This window comes from Octodon degus, unplaced genomic scaffold (assembly GCF_000260255.1).
Source record: "Octodon degus isolate 3935 unplaced genomic scaffold, OctDeg1.0 scaffold00020, whole genome shotgun sequence".
In the NCBI taxonomy this organism is placed as follows: domain Eukaryota; kingdom Metazoa; phylum Chordata; class Mammalia; order Rodentia; family Octodontidae; genus Octodon; species Octodon degus.
In genome coordinates, this window is record NW_004524596.1 from 5266962 (window position 1) to 5284702 (window position 17741).

A 17741-nucleotide genomic window follows, 5' to 3' on the forward strand; every position below is an offset into this window, starting at 1 on the left:
GCCTGCCAGATAGCTCAGCGTACTAAAGCACCTGCTTAGGCAGTGCCAGCCCCACCCCCAGGGCATGCAGAGAAGGAAACTGAGACTGGGAGTGCTGGTGCCTGTAATCCCAGCACTTGGGACGCTGAAAATAGGAGAATCACTGCAAGTCAGATCTGTGTAGTGAGACCCTGTACAGCCCATACTAAATACATTAAGGGAAAAAAAAAAAAAAAAAATGTCGCTGGGGATACAACTCAGTGGCACAAGAACAAAGTCCAGAGTTTGATTCCTGGTACCAAAAAAAAAAGGTAAAAGTCAATTCAAGATAACATTTCACTTTTTTTCCCTTATCTTTTTGAGCCAGGGTTTCACTACGTAGCCTTGAACTCACCTTGTAGCCCAGATCTTCCTGCCTCAGCCTCCCAAGTGCTAGGACTACAGGTATCCACCACCACACCTGGCACTGCACTTTTTTAAAGCTACTCCACTTTTTTTTATTTTCAGATTTTAGTAAAACATTTTGAAGCTATAAATAGCATTCCTACATACCCTGCTTTTTTTCAACTGCAATAAATGTTTGAAAAAAACACGTCTCTAAAATTAGCTCTGTGCTATTCCCAACCAGATATGTCTGTCACAAAAGTATCCGTGGCCCAAGGAGAACAAGCTAGGAATTATGGAGAAAACACTACACCAGATAAAATTAAATGTATTGGTGCAATAAAAAATGCTGGAAGAAAAATGGAAGGAAGCTATCCCACGATTAAGAAAACACTCAAGCTTGCTACCTCAAAAATACTTCTGCTAGGAAGTAAAAAGTGACCGATGTTACTGGAAAAACAGACAACAAATCTATCAGAAGGTCATCATTTTTTAAAAATTTGTATCACTGACAATAGTTAACCCACAGATATCAGGCCTTGACAAAACTATATGTTATATGAATGGTTTGGAAAGGTAACACTTTGTGAAATGTGTTTATACAACTAGCCCTTTCATGTGAGGGGCCTTCCGAGTCTTCTCCCACTATCTTCAAAATCACAGGGTTTCATGCTGTTTGTGTCTCCGATGGCATGGTCATTCTCTGGCATTTTCAGCTTAAAAAAAGATACAGGAAAGGATACCAGAAGCTGAGCCAGGCCGTTCCTGCCGTAATTAAAATTTTGACATGAATATCAGATCAGAATCAAGAAGCAATTTTCCAAGTTCAAATACTGTGAAAAGACTTACTGTTTAACAGTCTATTCTAAGACGAGTAGGGGTGCGAACACACCCAAAATGCCACCTTGCCAAATCCGTTCCTAAATAGAAACACCCTGCAAAATGACACAACGGATCTACTCCAACCATGTTTATATCGGAATTACAGAAAGAGGCCTTTACACCCCTGGAGGGACAAATTTATTCTCAGCCAAGTGTTAATACCAATAAGTAAAGGATTTTAATGTAATCCCCAAAAGCAGATATGCAGAAATTGCCACCCATACTATAACTTCTTCACTAGCATTTTACTTAATCCCACTAGTATTAAGAGGGCAATTTAAAGGTGTGATTTTTTTTAAATATGAGATGCAAGGGGCCAGCCAGATAGCTCAATGGATTACAGCGCCTGCTTAGGCAGATGCAGGGACCGGGGTTCCATCCCTGGTGTGCCATGCTGGCCCCACCCCTGGGGCACCCTGAGAGGGTGACAGACTGGGCGTGATGGTGCACGCCTGTAATCCCAGAGCTTCGGAGGCTGAAAAACAGGAGGATCACTACGAGTCTGATCTGTGTAGTGAGACCCTGTAGATCCTGCATTAAATACATTAAAAAAAAAAACCAAAATATGAGATGCAAAGCAAACTACTGTCCTTGATATTTTAAAGGAAACATCTCAGAACTGTATATCCAAACAAATACTGTTTCCCAAAAGGGGTCTCTAAAAAGGACTAAACACACAACTTTTCAATCAATATTGCCATTTCTTGACAGTAAGTACCTTTTCCCTTTATAAGTTCTGTCTTTTGTAACCACATCTAAATGCACACTACACAAATAAAATGCGACTGCATCAAGGTTAGCAGCAGCATTATGAACGGGCTCTATGGCAAGATTCTGTGGGTGTGTGCGCGCTGACCACATCTCGGCGGCCCCGCAACTGAGAATGTATCCTCCTCCTAAAGTTCCATCTGCACCTGGTCAATGAGACCTGCTTCTCTAGAGAAGAAAATTCAAGACTGAAAGAGAATTTATATCATTTTAAGCCATCATAGTTTGTGATTATGTGTTACCAAGCCAACAGTGCCATAAATTAAGAAAATACGCACATCCCCTTCAGAAAAATGGATCCCTTCACCCAACCACTGTGCCGTAAAAATTAAACAGTTTTCCACACATAAAATTCAAGTGGAAATATACAGGCCTCAAATGATCACAGAAACATGAGAGCTTCAAAATCGAAAAGAAATGCAGTCAGAGAAACTACAGTTAAGGCTCACGATCAAATTCAATCAGCTAAGTTAACAGGACCACTTGAGAAAAATTAGATCGAAAACAAAATACCCTCGAAGAAGCGGTCCAAGGTGCAAACACCCTAATTTGTTTCCATCAATCAGTAATATTCTGGCCTGAAGGACAAAGAGAGGGTTGTCACACACAGCCACTACCATCCACATGTCCTAACCCTAAAATCAAAAGGAACCTATTTGCTACGCTAGCTCTAAATGAATTCCTTTTTAAGTGATTGCACAATCCATACATTAAAAAACTATTCATAAGCCCACCAGCCAAATGTTACCACCATTCACATTTTGTTGTATTAAAAATGGTCACCTGCTAGTGATACTCCTTTTAAGACACTGTCCCTCCCCAACTACCTTCCCCTTGCCTCCCTCCTAAACATTCTCCATGGAGTTAGCCCCAGCCCGAGGGTGGCCACAGCACTATTCAGAAACACCTTGCTGAAGAAACCATGGATGGCATGTTCCAGAGGAAGCGCTGCTGCGCCAGGACGGGAGGCAGGGCCTTCTCACGGGTCCAGCCACCACAGCTGCTGCTGCTGGTCAGGGCTGGGCACCTTCTTCAGGCACCAGTGCCACCTGCAAAGCATCACTTACTGTGCCTGGCATGTGACTTCTCTCACTCTTCCCATTCTGAGAGCTGCCATTCTTTACTTTCTTTTTCTTTTTGGCCGTTTCCTTGTGCTCCTTCTGTTTGTTCTGCACTTCAATAAGGACAGAAATAAAGCTGTTTTTTACTTCCTTTTCAAACTCCAGCTCATCTCGTAGAGCCAACTGCTGCACCAGCTCCTCGGAGTACTCCTTAATGGTGGTCTCAATTTCTTCCAGGAGCTCATTTAACTCCGACACAGACAGCCTTTTCACCCCTGTGACCAAAACAAGTGCGGCAGACACTAAGGCAAGAGTGCTTCAAAGCAGCACAACAGTGTGCTCTGTGCCAAAACACAAAAACAACACTCCAAGCAATGACACTGTTCCCGATCTTCTCTGAGCCCTCAAACTCCTGGGGAGACCATGGGTGAGCAGGCAAAGTCACTTCCCCCCGGCTGACAGAAAAGCGTAACAAAACTTTTTTTTCCTTCTTGCATAAATCAAGCACCCCTGAATAGAACTTATCCACCAAGACTGAAAAAGCTCATACAGGAAAATAGTCCACACAGAAGCTGAGGGAAACTACCTGAGGAGAAGACAGTGTGAGCAAATTCACAGGATTTTTAACATCCCTGGGAGAGGGACAGTCGATCTGACAGAATGAAACTAAACACATAATCACACACGCCTTAATTTGTGGATTTGGTGGATAATTACAAAGTTGAAAGGAAGCACTATTTTCTGCAAGCCCATTTCAGTCTTTTCAGGTGAGGCGCAGGCCCTGTGGAAGGCCTACTTCCCAGTACCTCAGAAGTGAATGTGTAAGCTGAGGAGTGTTTAGAGCGGGTAACTACGCTAACATGAGGACAGCAGGCGAGGTTCTACTCTACTGTGACTGCTGTCCCCACAAAATCAAGAGACCAAGACAGAGGACAGAGAAGATCATGTCAAAACATAGCTGAGAACCATCCACAGTCAGAGAGGCCTTGTCAGAAACCAACTATGCTAGCACTTTGGTCTCAGACTCCTGGCTCCGGCCTTGTGAGAATATAAACTTCCATGGTTTACATCCTCGGTCTGTGGTACTTGCTTTGTGTTTTTGTTTGTTTGGGGGTTTTTAATTTTTTAATGTGTCTGGTACAGGGCCTCACTATGCAGTTCAGACTCTAGTGATCTTCCTGTTTTCAGCCTCCCCAGCTCTGGTATTACAGGGGTGCACCACCATGCCTGGTCTCAGTGGCAGGCTCAGTGCAGTGTACGGTAGTTGTTATGGCAGCCCTAGAAAACTAAGATGGAGCTTTGTATCTTATAGACATCATGATCATATTTTGGAAACAGGGCTCTAACAATGCTAAGCATGTATGCACAGCAACATGGTGGACAGAGATCACCCGGAACATCTTCCATATGCTAAAAGGAAGCCATACAACCCAAAGATAATTTCTGGTCTTCCCAGAATGTAAAACCAAGTGACAGTGTAAGTGAAGCAGACAGAGACTCCATCGTTGTCTAGTCGAAGAGAGAAACAGCCATAAGGTAAACATGAGATGCATGCCTAGACACCAGTCTCAGAAGAATCACATGGAGGCTGAAGTTGTATGCTTTCTATTCTTAAGTATGTCAAACAACCCTAATTCAAGCACAGTTTTAATTCCCAAAATTCTTCATCTACACCAAAACCCACCATTGATAAAGACAGGAATGACTGACCATTTATTAATTATTTTGTTATGGGCTGAACTATGTCTGTCCTCAAAATTTGTATGTGGAAGCCCTAACTCCCAGCACACCAGTACCTTAACACCCATAGTTCACAGGCATGAGGAGGCAGGATAAGTAGAACAAAAGCAGGTAGCAGACAAATATTTTCAGCTGCAGAGGGAAGCAACCCATGAGGCAACAGACGCTGACCAGTTTTAACTTGAACATCAAGTACCAAACAATAGGTACCAGGACAAAATCTTTCTGTAAAACTGAGTCAAGCACCAAATTCAATGGGTTTCAAAGCATCAAGCACTCAGGTATGACTGTACCTCAGAACAGAATGCTATTGCTGGAACATGACTGGTGCTCCCACAAGAAGAGGAAATTTGGAGAAAGACACATAGAAGGTAGCTCACGTGAAGACACAGGGAAAAGAGGGCCATCTGCAAACCCAGGGGAGAGGCCTCAGAAGAGACCAAGCCCACTAACTGCTTAAACAGGGCTTCTGGCCAGAACTTGGGCAGGGTTTAACACAACACAGTCCTTGGGAAACAATCAAAGTATACCCAGAGCACTGAATGACAAGAAGGCCAGAGAAGGGTGCACTACCCAGCCTGTCTGTGAGAATCACAGCTCTGTGAAGATGGTCCCATCAATGTCTGAAACAGACAAAAAGCACAACAAGCACGGATATAGGGATGGTGTCTTACTCTCTTCATAGCTGCTTGTACTGGACCTCTTAAGAGTCTGAATCTCCTGGGACAGCACTGAAAGCCGATCTGACTGCGTAGGAGTTTCATCATCCTCTGGGTCTGGGGATTCCTGCATCATTTCTTCGATTTCTTCAATAACCTTCCAAATGCACACAGTAGTATTAATCAAATATAGAGGGAAAAAATGACTTTTCCACAACATGGCACTCACCTGCAGTAATCAGAGGAGAAGGGCACTGGATTCTCATTAACCAATAGTGTGCACAAGTAAATATTCTGAATAATCAAAATTTTGGATTTTAAAAGTAAACAGGGCTTTTTATCATGGAAAATTTGCAACACACTAAAAACAAAATTAAACTAAATACACTTAATATGTCTCTCAGGCTCCAATAGGCCCTACCTGATACTGCAATATCTGAGAAATGGTGCTACAAAACACTTCGATAATTTTTCCAGGCACACCAGGGGCAGATCATAACTTTACAGTCAAAAGAAGGCAAACAGAAGAAAACTCACCATGCACCATTACGCACACGTTCAGCCTAAAGTTATTTCAGAGAAAAAATCTGACATAAAATTCTGAAACTCCAACAGTATAAAAACACAAACATAAAGCAAGAGATTACCTCCCTAACAGCAAAATTTTCCTTTAACCGCAGAAAAAGAATTTCACATGGTAATTCAACCAAAGACAAAGGGATATTAAAATTACTTAAAGTATGGAACTAAAAAAAAGCAGGACAATTTCAGAAATACATCTGCCTTTTCGACAATGATCTACTGTCATAAGCACTATGGCTCAGACTTTAGTACTGCATTCTGACCTGTGTCAGATTCTAAAAGTGAAGGGGAAAATAATGGAACTCAACCAAACAATGGGACTCAACAAAACTTCAAAGGAAAGCCAGAAAAAGGTACTCAATATTCAAGTATTTCCAAAAAAACTTATCAATTAAGGAAAAAAGCTATTAAAAAATACAATTAAATGAAAGTGTACGATATCATATTAATATGCGTGGGGAATATGCAAGCTTAAGAAGTAGCACTTCTACAGAGGAAAAACTACAACAAAGGTGGCGGGATTGTGTTAATTAGAAAAACACTGTCCAAAACAGGCACTGCAAATAGGACAATGAGACACTCAAGGAAGATACAAACTCTGTTTCTCTAAGTCTCAGAAACAAGGGTAGCTGTTGATACTCAGGCAAGTTTCTAGATCAAACGTGAATGCCTCTGGTCACATCTTTGGAATATCACATTCCACTCTGCAACAGCCCTCTAACCCATTACTACTTCGCTTTTTTAACTGCCGTACTCTTTCCCAGCCAAAAATAATCCAACCACAAATTGGACAAAGCAGATCAAAATAACATATATTAATGTACATTTTTAATGTCTTCCTCCCAACCTTACCAGAGTGTATCTCCTAGTGACCTCATCCTTCTAGCCTAAAAATAAGAGTATGGTAGAATTCAGTCCCAGTAGCAAGGAACATTTTTTATTCCAGGAAGAAGTTCCAGCCTCCCGTTCTGACAATACAACAGAGGTGGGAGAAGTATGCAAAAAATGAGAACACTGATTCAACTGGTTTCCAATGAACACAGGGCTGACACTACTAGCGCATTCCACAGAATAATGATCCCTTTTTTCTGGGGCACACAAACTCTGAATTTGAAATAAAGATACATTTTTATACAGATATATTATACTATGTACCCATGTTTGAATAAATCTAAAGAAAGTAGGAAATTCACAAAATTTCTGTGATTTCGGATTAAGAAATAAGCCTCCCTTAGTAGTTTGTACTACATTAAGAATGCCTATATTAAAAATCTTCCCAACTAACAAAATTTCACTGTCAGACAATATATAGTTTCTTTTTTCCTTCAGTGAAAAGTCAAATGAAAGCCTTAGACTGGGCATGATGGCGCGCACCTGTAATCCCAGCACTTGGGAGGCTGAAAAAACAGGAGGAACACTACGAGTCTGATCTGTGTAGTGAGACCCTATAGACCCTGTGCTAAATACATTTTTAAAAAAGAAAGAAAGAAAGAAAGCCTATACATCCACACAATGTAAGAAAAACAAGCAAGCTCTGACAGATCGGCAGGCAGTGGCTCTCAGCTTCACGCTCTGCCCTCCTGGCGCCATGAGGGCTGTCCGGGTACCTGGTCTGCCGTGAAGAGGGGCTCCTCGTTAACACAGGAGACGATGATTGAATGCATATCCAGCCGCTCCCTCAGCTCCTCATCATCCGACGGGTCAAACAGCAAACCCCCGCTCATCTAAATGCAAAAATACCCATGGTTAAAGGTAGGACACCGACCAAAACAAAGCCAGTAGCCCTGGGTGAAAGAGAAGGCAGTTTTTTAAAAAGCACACGTAGAGAGATTTCTCTTGAAAAGGAGAAGTTACTGATCACTCGGGACCAGGTGTGTAGTACTTTACGTGTTTATCCCAAGCGGAAAGAACAAGACAGAACAAATTCAAAAGTGTGATGTTTACAACCCCATGGCCTCATCAGATGTATACTTAGCTATTTTCTTCCCAGAAGGAATAGCTATAAGAACACTACAAAAGCTGATAAGTTACTGAGGGAAAAAAATAAATAAATAAATAAATCGTATCCAGGAAAAAACATAGGAATTAAGAGCAAACAAAAGGGAGAAAATAGGCTTAGCAATGGTAGTTAAGAATCTAGCAGCAAAATTGGTGTGTTAAAAGTATACAAAAAAAAAAAAAAGGGGGTTACTAGCAAACTAACTTCTAGCAGTCAGAGTAACAGGTAGGTAATTAACATCCTGGCAGATAGGATCTATCTACCAGGGTCTCCACGTGTTCATCCCAAGCGGAAAGAACAAGACAGAACAAATGGTAGATAGAGGATAGATAGTTCCTATCTGCCAGGGTCTCAGCCCTTCCTGGCAAACCTCCCTTCTTCCCAAAACAGAGTATCTCTAGATTCTAAAACATCTTCAAACCTAACCGCGATGGAAAGTCTCCAAGCACCTCACCCACCTTCTCTCCCACGCTCTGTGCCTGGGAGTTTGACCCTGCAGACCACATCAAAGGATGCCCTTGACTTCTGGCTTCCAGCTGAATTACACAGCGTTGGCAGGCACCAGGAGACTGCACGGTGAGAAGGTGAGGACTGGGCGCCTGTTCTGCCGCCTTCCTCCCTGCCAGCCAGCCAGCCATTTGTCGACTCTGGCTCTTTACCAAAGGCCACAGCTCTCACCAGCAAACCTCTCCCACAGTTAATCTCTTTAGCTTCTAAAAGCTTCTCCCTTTCCAAACCTGTTCATGTCCAGGACTGCTAAAGTGCTACAAGCTCTTGCTATCTCCAGAATATTCTGCCATACCTAGATGGTTTCCCTTAACCTTGCCCACACCAATACCAACAGGCCCTGTCCTAATGCTTAGAATTTAGTACCAATGCTAATTATAAAAGTCTGACCTGGAAAAACTTAGCAGATTCAAGTGGATAAGTGATCATCAATTCATCAATCATCTATCTATCCATATCATGACATGACTACTCTAGTGATAAACAGAACTGAGACAGGAAATATAGTCCTCAGGAAAGATGAATACACAGTGAGTTCCTGCAGCACAGATGGGCCACCAGGACTGCGTAAGAAGAAACCACACCATTCCACTTCTCAGCATATAATTAGAATAATGTATTATATTACAGGTTAAGCAAACTTAATCTGAAATTTGTAAATCTAAAACGTTTTGAGCATTGATGTGACAATGTAAGGGGAAAATTCCACACCTGACCTCCTGTGACAGTCACATTCAAAACACAGGTGCACTACAAATGCTGCATAAATTACCATCAGACTAGGTATATATGGTGTATATGACAGATAAAATCTATGTTTGCATGTGAGTTCCACCTTCAAGGTATCTCATTATTATATGCAAATACTGAAAAATGTAAGGCCACTCAGAATTTAAAACACTCCTAAAGTATTTCTCATAAGGACTATTTAACCTGTATGTAAATATATTCTATTTAATGTAGTTAAAGTAATACATTTTATCTGGGAAAATTATCTTATTTATTAGTACCAAGGATGCACGTAAAACTGAGGACCCAGTGGAATCATTGTGGGGCCCTCCCACCTCCCAAGCTCCTGAGGGAGGAGTCTGTGAAATTCAAGGGTGAGCACCAGAGTACCAAACGCTGCAAATGAGAAAAGGGAAGGAACGGGGGACTCCTGAAAAAAAAAAAAAAAAAGACGACATAGGATGTGACATAAAACAGACACGTGACGGGAACTCTTATAACGACAGAGGAAACAGGCATCCTAGAAGCATGGTTGTGAAGCTCAACTAGGCAGCAACTAGCTCAGATTAGAACTTACTGCACAAACATGAAGAAAGGCAGAGGAAATACCGTTAAGACACTGTTAACCTAGATATTCCATTTACTATAAAATTGGGAAGCTAATGATTAACTAAGTAACCCACAAGAAGGACAATCATCATTATCCTAGGAGAAAGCGAAAATGGTATTAGAAATAAATAATAATATAGCAAAATGAGTTAACTGTAGTTAAACAGTAGAAACAATAAAGATCGATTCACCAAGAACTTTGATTGATCACAATTGGGAAGATAGGGAAACTTGGGTGATGGCTACACACTTACTTAGAGGCTAGAGAACTGTAAGAGCTAAATCTGCATCCGTTGAGCCGATGGATAAAGTCTAAAATTAAACAGCAAATAAAATAAGCAGGTGTTCCGCCAGAAGTAGCTGCCTGCTCTAACTAAAACTCAACCGCAAAGTAAGTGGGGCAGAGGCCGCCTTTTCATCCAAAGCCTGTGGTTCTAAGCTGCTTTTTAAAATGATGACTATTTTCTTTATTAATTGAGTAAGATCAAGAGACTTAGGCTCTTCACGAGGCAATACTGGATTTCAAGAAGCTGAAAGCAGTGCCACTCTACAATGATAAGGACAGTGTGGGGTGGACCTGACAACTTCGGTCACTGATCCCGACACAGGTCAACAGAGACTGTTAGCCGAGTAGACTCCATTTACTACAAGATTGGTAAGCTAATTATTAACTAAACAACCTACAAAAGACAACTATTATTACCAGAGATCTGCCCCACCACTTTTCAGAGTTGTGCCTTGAACAACATAATATTGTCTTATTTTCTCCCCTTCTGACTTACAAATACAGAAAGTTTTAATTTTCAGTAACTCCTAAGGAAGATGTTCTTCCTGTTTCTTACAAAGACATAAAGACGTATTTCACAAAGTATCCTAGAGGTGCTGTGTGAGAAAGAAGGAAAACGCACAGGAGATGTTTCCTAGCAAAACGAAGTAGACACATAGACAAGAACTGCACCAGATTTAGAGGAAGTCCAAAATACACTCGTAACACCAGTAAACTATTGTAATAAATTTCCATGACAACAGAAATAATGACGTAAGATCATCTTTCCAGGGAGGAGGCCAAGCCCACACCCCACAGAGACGGCAGATGCCATGCCCTAGAATCTCTCTCAGGTGCTGAAAACTAACCGTGGCTGTCATAAGGACTATCATTCATCCTCCCACTAGAAATAAATGCGCCCTCTTTGTGCCAAGCATTCCCCTCACTCCTTTATGCCAAGCTTAGAAACAGAGCTGGTGGTGCTGTCTCCCTGCGTGAAACTGCAAATAGATACATCTGGTGGAAAACGTACTCACGCAAGAACCTAGAATGTCCCAGTTGCCTTATTTTAGAAAAGACCCACAAGTGCAGAAAGGTGCATCTTAATCTTCTACAAATAAAAAAAAACAAGGCACTAAATTCTAGCAAACTGTGGTTTTTCCTCATGGTTTTTCTCATCTTAACACAAAAACTAAGTAAATATATCTCTTACTATCAAGAAAAACTTTCCTCCAGACCCTACTGGACAGCGGATAATCTAAAAGAATGCTTCCAGAAGGTAAATTGTACACAGCTTAGCCATGGAAAGAACAGAGAAGCCAGGTAACAATGGCAAATAAGAACTTTCTCAGGTGAAACAACATTTTTAAATTATACACCACCCAACAGAGTAACATGGTTGCTTCTTCCATAGACCTTGTTGCCTATTAATCCTCCTTAAGAAATAGCCTGATTTCAGTTCTGTTCATTACCAGAAGAGTCACTTCATGACAGACAGGTGACTGATCAGCTAGATGAGCACCTGTTTGCTTTAATTTGCTGAGTTATTCCAGGGGAAGCTTTTACCCTTACTAGTAGTAAATTAAGTCTTTACTAGTCACTATCGTGGTGGCACTGTCACTCTAGCACTGAAAACAACACTCAAACAGCAGCTTTGCCACCCAAGGTGCAATCTAAGAACAACACAAGACTCACATATTATTCAGTGAAGATGGATTAAGGGGCCCATTTGTACTGCAAATGCGCTTCTCTTGGAAACTATAAAAAGAACTTTTCTATGCTACTTTTTAATAGCTCAAACAAAAAAGTACTCATGCAATGACTACGATGGATTCAGCACTGTTTTAAATAATACTGAAAAATACTTAAAAAAAAAAAAAAAAAAGACCTTCCATCATGATCTCTGATTTACAGTCCCACAGATGAAGCTGTCACGTGCTCAATTTGACAAAATAAACATGTCTTAGTACTCACCCAGTGCCAGGTGCTGTGGCAATTACTAAAGAGACAAATACAAAGATATCTGCTGAGAAGTTAATCTAATGACCAACCCAGAAAAATATGATTAATAAAAAACACCAATGTAGACTGAGCGTGGTGCCACCCACCTGTAATCCTAGTACATGGGAGGCTGAAAACAGGAGGATCAATACGAGTCCGATCTACAGAGTGAGACGCTACAGACCGTGAACCAAATGCACTAAAAAAAGACACTAATCATTTTACAGAAACATGAAAAAAGGGCTGTGTGCTAAATTCTGCAGGACAGAGGACAAGTCCTTTAAAAGTTCACAACCCCACCGGAGTTGACAACACATGGAGGAATGGAAGGATTAGGGCCAGGGCTAAGTGACCATCTGTCTGGGACACTGTAGGTGGGGATCTCTCTCCCCGCCCCACACCAGTGAGGCTGGATTAAATGTCCTTTAAAGTCCCTTCCAACTCTAAAATTGTATAATTCCATGAGATCAGCAAAGGCTAAAAGCAGCAATAGGAAGCTTCAGAAAGGGAACTTAAATGGAGCCAAAAATGATCAGCAAGGACCTAAATAAATAGAAGAGAGGGCATAATGTATTTGGCTTGGTTCTTTTCCCCTGAACATGTGCCTGGTCAATCTGAAAAGCTTTAATGAGATTAAAGGCAGGAACAAACAGTAACACTCCGTATCCCATAATACTGGGAAACAAAGTCAGAATCCTGGTTTTCACTAGATAATGACAGCAGCAGCCTCTTCTGCATCACATATTTAAGAAAATCATTTTCTCAAAACATTAACAATACTATGTGTAATTCTGACAGCGCTGCCGCCTTATACTCACAATAATCAAACACTACAGAGCATGCCAGATAATCTGACATGAGCTTACACAATAATTTGCTAAGGAGCTTAAATAGTCTGGCCCTAAAATTCACATCATTTGGCTATGTGTCTCAAAAACTCTAGGCAAATGTAGCGCTGTGATTACCACTTGTCTCACATTTCTTACCCAGGCATCTTCACTTAATGATACCAGGACGTACACAGGAGCCTCAAGCCAGTTGAGTCAGCCACGCACACGTTAAAAAGCCAAGAGCTGAAAGGTCTTCCTTTTTTAAATCTTTTATTTATTTATTTGGTGCAGCATCTCATTACACAGCTCGGACTCGTGGTGATCCTCCTGTCTCAGCCTCTCCAGCGCTGGGGTTACAGGCATGCACCACCACACTCAGTTTCGGTGGCTGGCATAGTTCACCCGGGTTCCAGGGTCAGTGTGGCATGAGGTACCGGGGATCAAACCCAGATCCCTGTGCTTGCCAAGCAGGTGCTTAGACTGCCAAGCTATCTCCCCAGTCCCAAAGGGTCTTTTCATGGTTCCTTAATGTTCACTGAAATACATGGTCTTTGGACAACAAGTCACGTCCTGCAGCCGTCGCCAATTCACCCCTAAGTGAACTCTACGTTGATATTCCCACAGCCTCAATGCACTAGGGCAAAGGCCAGGACTGTCAGGGAGTGTTCTCAGCACACCAGAGTGTTATAGCAACAGGAAGGAATGGAGATCACTGGCACCCAGTTTCCCTGGCGATGGAAACAGTGAAGCACACAAGAGTGGACGTGTGCAGAGAAAGAGCAGGAGGACCTCATTAGCAAAGTGACAACAGTGTGGCCAAGATGGCCAGTGAGGGCAAAGTGCGGCAACCCAATGAAATGTGTTCAGAACAGAATTGCTGCTGTTCCACTTCCACTACCAACACCAGTCACACAGAGCCTACTGGTTCAACTTACCCCTTTTTCTGAGAGGTTCAGTGTGAGCAAATGTAGAGTCCTTGTATGGGACGACTTCCAGTCTACAGGCATGACGTTTCCAAAATTGTCTGTCAGGGCATTCCAGATCCTTAAAAAGAAAACTATCATCAGTGAAAGTTTATACTCCATGTCTTCTGTTAAACAAATATCCAGGATGATGGCAAAAGAAGGACAATCCGTACAGAAGCAAAACAAAAATAAGAAGGCACACCAATTCTCAAAAAACTCTACAAAGCAGAGTCTCCTAACAAGACTAACTGAAAATCATATAACTGGGTGGGTAAGGCAAGATGGAAAATGAAGGGGTAGAGAAAACTCTCCCAAACTCAGCCACTAACACTTCCATCATACCATGGGTCAGGCACATTTCAAACAGTTTACACATATTCATTTAATCTTCAAAAATATTAGCAGTAGGAACCATTATTATTCCCATTTTACAGAGAAAGTGATTAAAACACAGGGAAGTGAAACCACAACTGGCTATCTTTTCAGAAGAAGGATTCAATCTCAAAGTGAGGTCAGGATTTAATATCTAATTTTCAAAATCATAAATAGTAAGACCAGTGAAAGGAGGAGGGACCACACATAAAATGCACACAGGCCCTACCCAAGACCCCACTTTACTATCAAGTAGCATCTTGGGAGGTATTGGGGTGAAATGAGAAGGGTTTCGGACTAGGATTCAAGAAAGAAATTCTTACCTCCACTCTTTCTCAAACAACCACCCTTTAGTCAAGTCCCCTAACCTCCCTGGGTACCAGCTGTCCTAAATGAGGCTTGGACTAGAAGCAGGCATCTCTTCCAGCTCCATCACTGTACCCATCATTTCCAATGAGCTGTACTGAGAAGGATCCCAAGCCACACCTGACCAGGACAGCAAATCTCAACTTTAAACCAAAATGCAGATTTGATACTAAAATAATAATCAGCAAAGTGAGACGGAAATTATATTTTTTTAAAAAAAGGAAGAAAAAAAAGGGTTCAGTGTTCAGAGATACAAATGAAATGACCATCAATCAGGGTAGGTCAAATTCTACATATTTGAGCTACTTTACTGGCTAAAGACACAAAGGCAGCACAGAAAAAAATAATAGGTATACTTATAAGAGGTATCTAATCCTGAGTTAAATAACTGGATGGACCTTTTTTCCAAGCATATAAGTTAACTAACATACAAAAAACTAGTAGAATGGAAGTTTTAAAATGGAATAACCACACTCATTAATGAATGAGGATTTGGTGCTACAGAGCAAAAGATATAGGACAGCAGTTGCCTTTAAAAGCCTAACATCCTAAATGAAGTTAACCTTGGGAGGCACATTTTCTCAATGAAAACGTGAACCCAACAACTTCTAAAAACTGAGTGATGGGGGCCAGGGAGATGGATCAGTGGAATACGCGCTTCCCTGGCAAGCGCAAGGGCCTGAGTTCAATCAATGGTTCCGCAAAAAAAAAAAAAAAAAAAAAAAAAAAAACTGAGTGATGTACCGAGCAAATCAGCCATTTGCAGGGTTCGTGCCTATCCTCTTTGTTGGCATCCCTCAAATATCACCTAACCAGAACATCTAGATGGCCAGTTGCTGGGCTTCTGGCCTACATCTTTCTGTCTATAAATTTTCAAATACTCAGCAGCAGACCTGGTCAGGAACTAGAGTAGTCTAGTGAGTCCAGAACCTGGGAGGAGAAGGGTGTTGGTTTCTTCTCAAATAAGGCTATAAGAAAGGGCAAGTAGAATCAAATACCTCACCTACAGGCGACTGTGGGTGAGTGTGATCTTCTAAGAAAGCTAAGGGCAACTGACAATCATCTACTGCCACCAAGGTCAGAACAACTGTAGTTGGAAGGTCACAGTTCCAAGTTTAGTGGAAGATTTCTAGAATTTTCTAGCACGAACTGCCTCCATCCTTATCATGAAGTATTATAACCAGTCATAACCAACAGGCAGGTCAGCTCTTTTCCAAGAAGGTCAAAGTCCTGCCAATGATGAATGTGTGCAATCCCTCAGTAAATAAGGACCCGCCTTTTGTATTTATAAAACTACCACTGGGGTGCAAAGAAGTTAATTTCTGAGTCCTTAGGCAAGTCAAGTGTCTAAGCAGAAAAACTGCCAACAACTCTCAACTCTCCTTAGTGAAAAGAGCTGGACTGGACCCTACTGAGGTGAGCAAATGTATGCAGTAGAGAGGAGAAGACAGTGGTGACCAGGCCTAGTTCTTAAGCCCTAAAAATCAAGACACATGAGTTGGCACCAACGTGCCACCTAGTGAAAATCATTATCAAGAATACTATTTTAACTTTTACAACAAACGAAGGTTTAAGCAAAGGCTACAATACGTTCCAAGAGTCCGGGCAAAACAAAAATAGGAACCCTTAGACTACCTACGTATAAGCCTGTTCTAAATAAATTACAAACACAACACTTAACTCTAGAATGTGTTGGAAGTCTTAGTATAAATTTACATATAGATGAAACTCTCCTTGGGAAATCACAAAATGTCACCTCTTAGTATCAAATACATACTTATCTATGTATATAAAATCCTATCTCAAATGGCCCCTCCACTACACCTGGGCAGGGCATGACAGAGAGCCAGCCAAGAGACCATCCCCCACTAGGTTCTCAGCCTTGTCTGCAGACACCCCAACCAACCCCAAGCCCCTCTTCCCAAGCTCCCTTCCTTCTTCCACGTAAGTCTCCTGTTTCACGGGGAAATGGGAACTTCACCACAGAGGACTCTTTTCTATGCTCACGGACCCTTCCACCTCTTAACATTTCCTATACCCTCATCTCTGGCCTCTGTGTCCCACTAACACCCTGACAACCTATCCTACCCATGTCCTCATCGGGTATTGCATTCATTTTACTTCCAGCCTTTTCAGGGCTCCTCTCCTCCCACAAATACAGTAAGCTCAATCTTCCCTCTAATCATTTCTCCTAATATTTTTGGGTAAAACCGTGGCATTAAATTACCTCCTTTACTTAGCCAAATGATAACTGGGGCTCAGAGTGGTTAAATAAGAGCTCTCAGAAATACTGCTCCTTTCCTCCTCCAGCTCTCATAAATCCTGTGAATTTCCAATCACTGAAATCTACTACTTAGATGAATCTACAATCGGTACTGATCTTCCCGCCACGGAGTCCCTTGCCATTACCAACTGGAGCCCTTCCTTTTTGTCTTTGCGGTGGCAGGTACTCCACCTGGGCAGGGGGCCGGAGATTCCTGTGGCCTGACAGCAGCCTCACACTAGGTCCCCTGGCAGCTGCTACAACCTCGACCTAGTTTGCCCGATCTTTCTTCACCTGCAAAACAAACTTTCTGCTCATCAATCAAGATTCTATTTGCAAGTAACTTCTATTAAATCACCGTCCCTGACTCTGTCCCAGGTACCCTCTCTCAAATCCCCAGGATCCCTTAAAGCACTCATCACGATCCTACAAACATCTGTTTACACATCTCCCTCCCATCCTATGCTACGCTGCTGTACCCTACTCGAGGGGGCGATGTCCAGTCCCACAGCCACTCCCAACGGAAAGGTTGGAAGTGGAGCTGGAGTGAACGGCTTCCCCCGCCCCAGAGGCACAGCCTCCAGCCACGAGCTCCGCACCCTAGGGCCCTTGCACGCAGCGGGGTCTAGAGGGAGACGCGGCGGGCGGGGCGGGGGCACCGGGTTTAAATCACTGGCGCGGGAGGAGGCGGAAGGAAGGAGCGCAGGGAGGCGCCTGCGCCGGCCGGGCCGCCCGAGCCGGGGGAGGGGAAGCTCCCGCGGCGCCCAGCCCCGCCCGCCC

At 42.4% G+C, this 17741-nt stretch overlaps 1 protein-coding gene across 2 annotated transcripts in view; it reads right to left on the minus strand.

The window, feature by feature from the left end:
- The window catches only part of Fez2 (fasciculation and elongation protein zeta 2), a 39714-nt gene that overhangs the window by 21536 nt on the left and 437 nt on the right, over positions 1-17741 (minus strand). For both annotated transcript variants that reach the window (XM_023711295.1, XM_023711294.1), the window contains exons 2-5: positions 13931-14039; positions 7663-7779; positions 5489-5630; positions 3081-3349 (exon numbers count right to left, since the gene is read on the minus strand). In XM_023711295.1, the coding sequence (XP_023567063.1) occupies positions 3081-3349; positions 5489-5630; positions 7663-7779; positions 13931-14039 (637 nt within the window). The remainder of the gene's footprint in view (positions 1-3080; positions 3350-5488; positions 5631-7662; positions 7780-13930; positions 14040-17741) is intronic.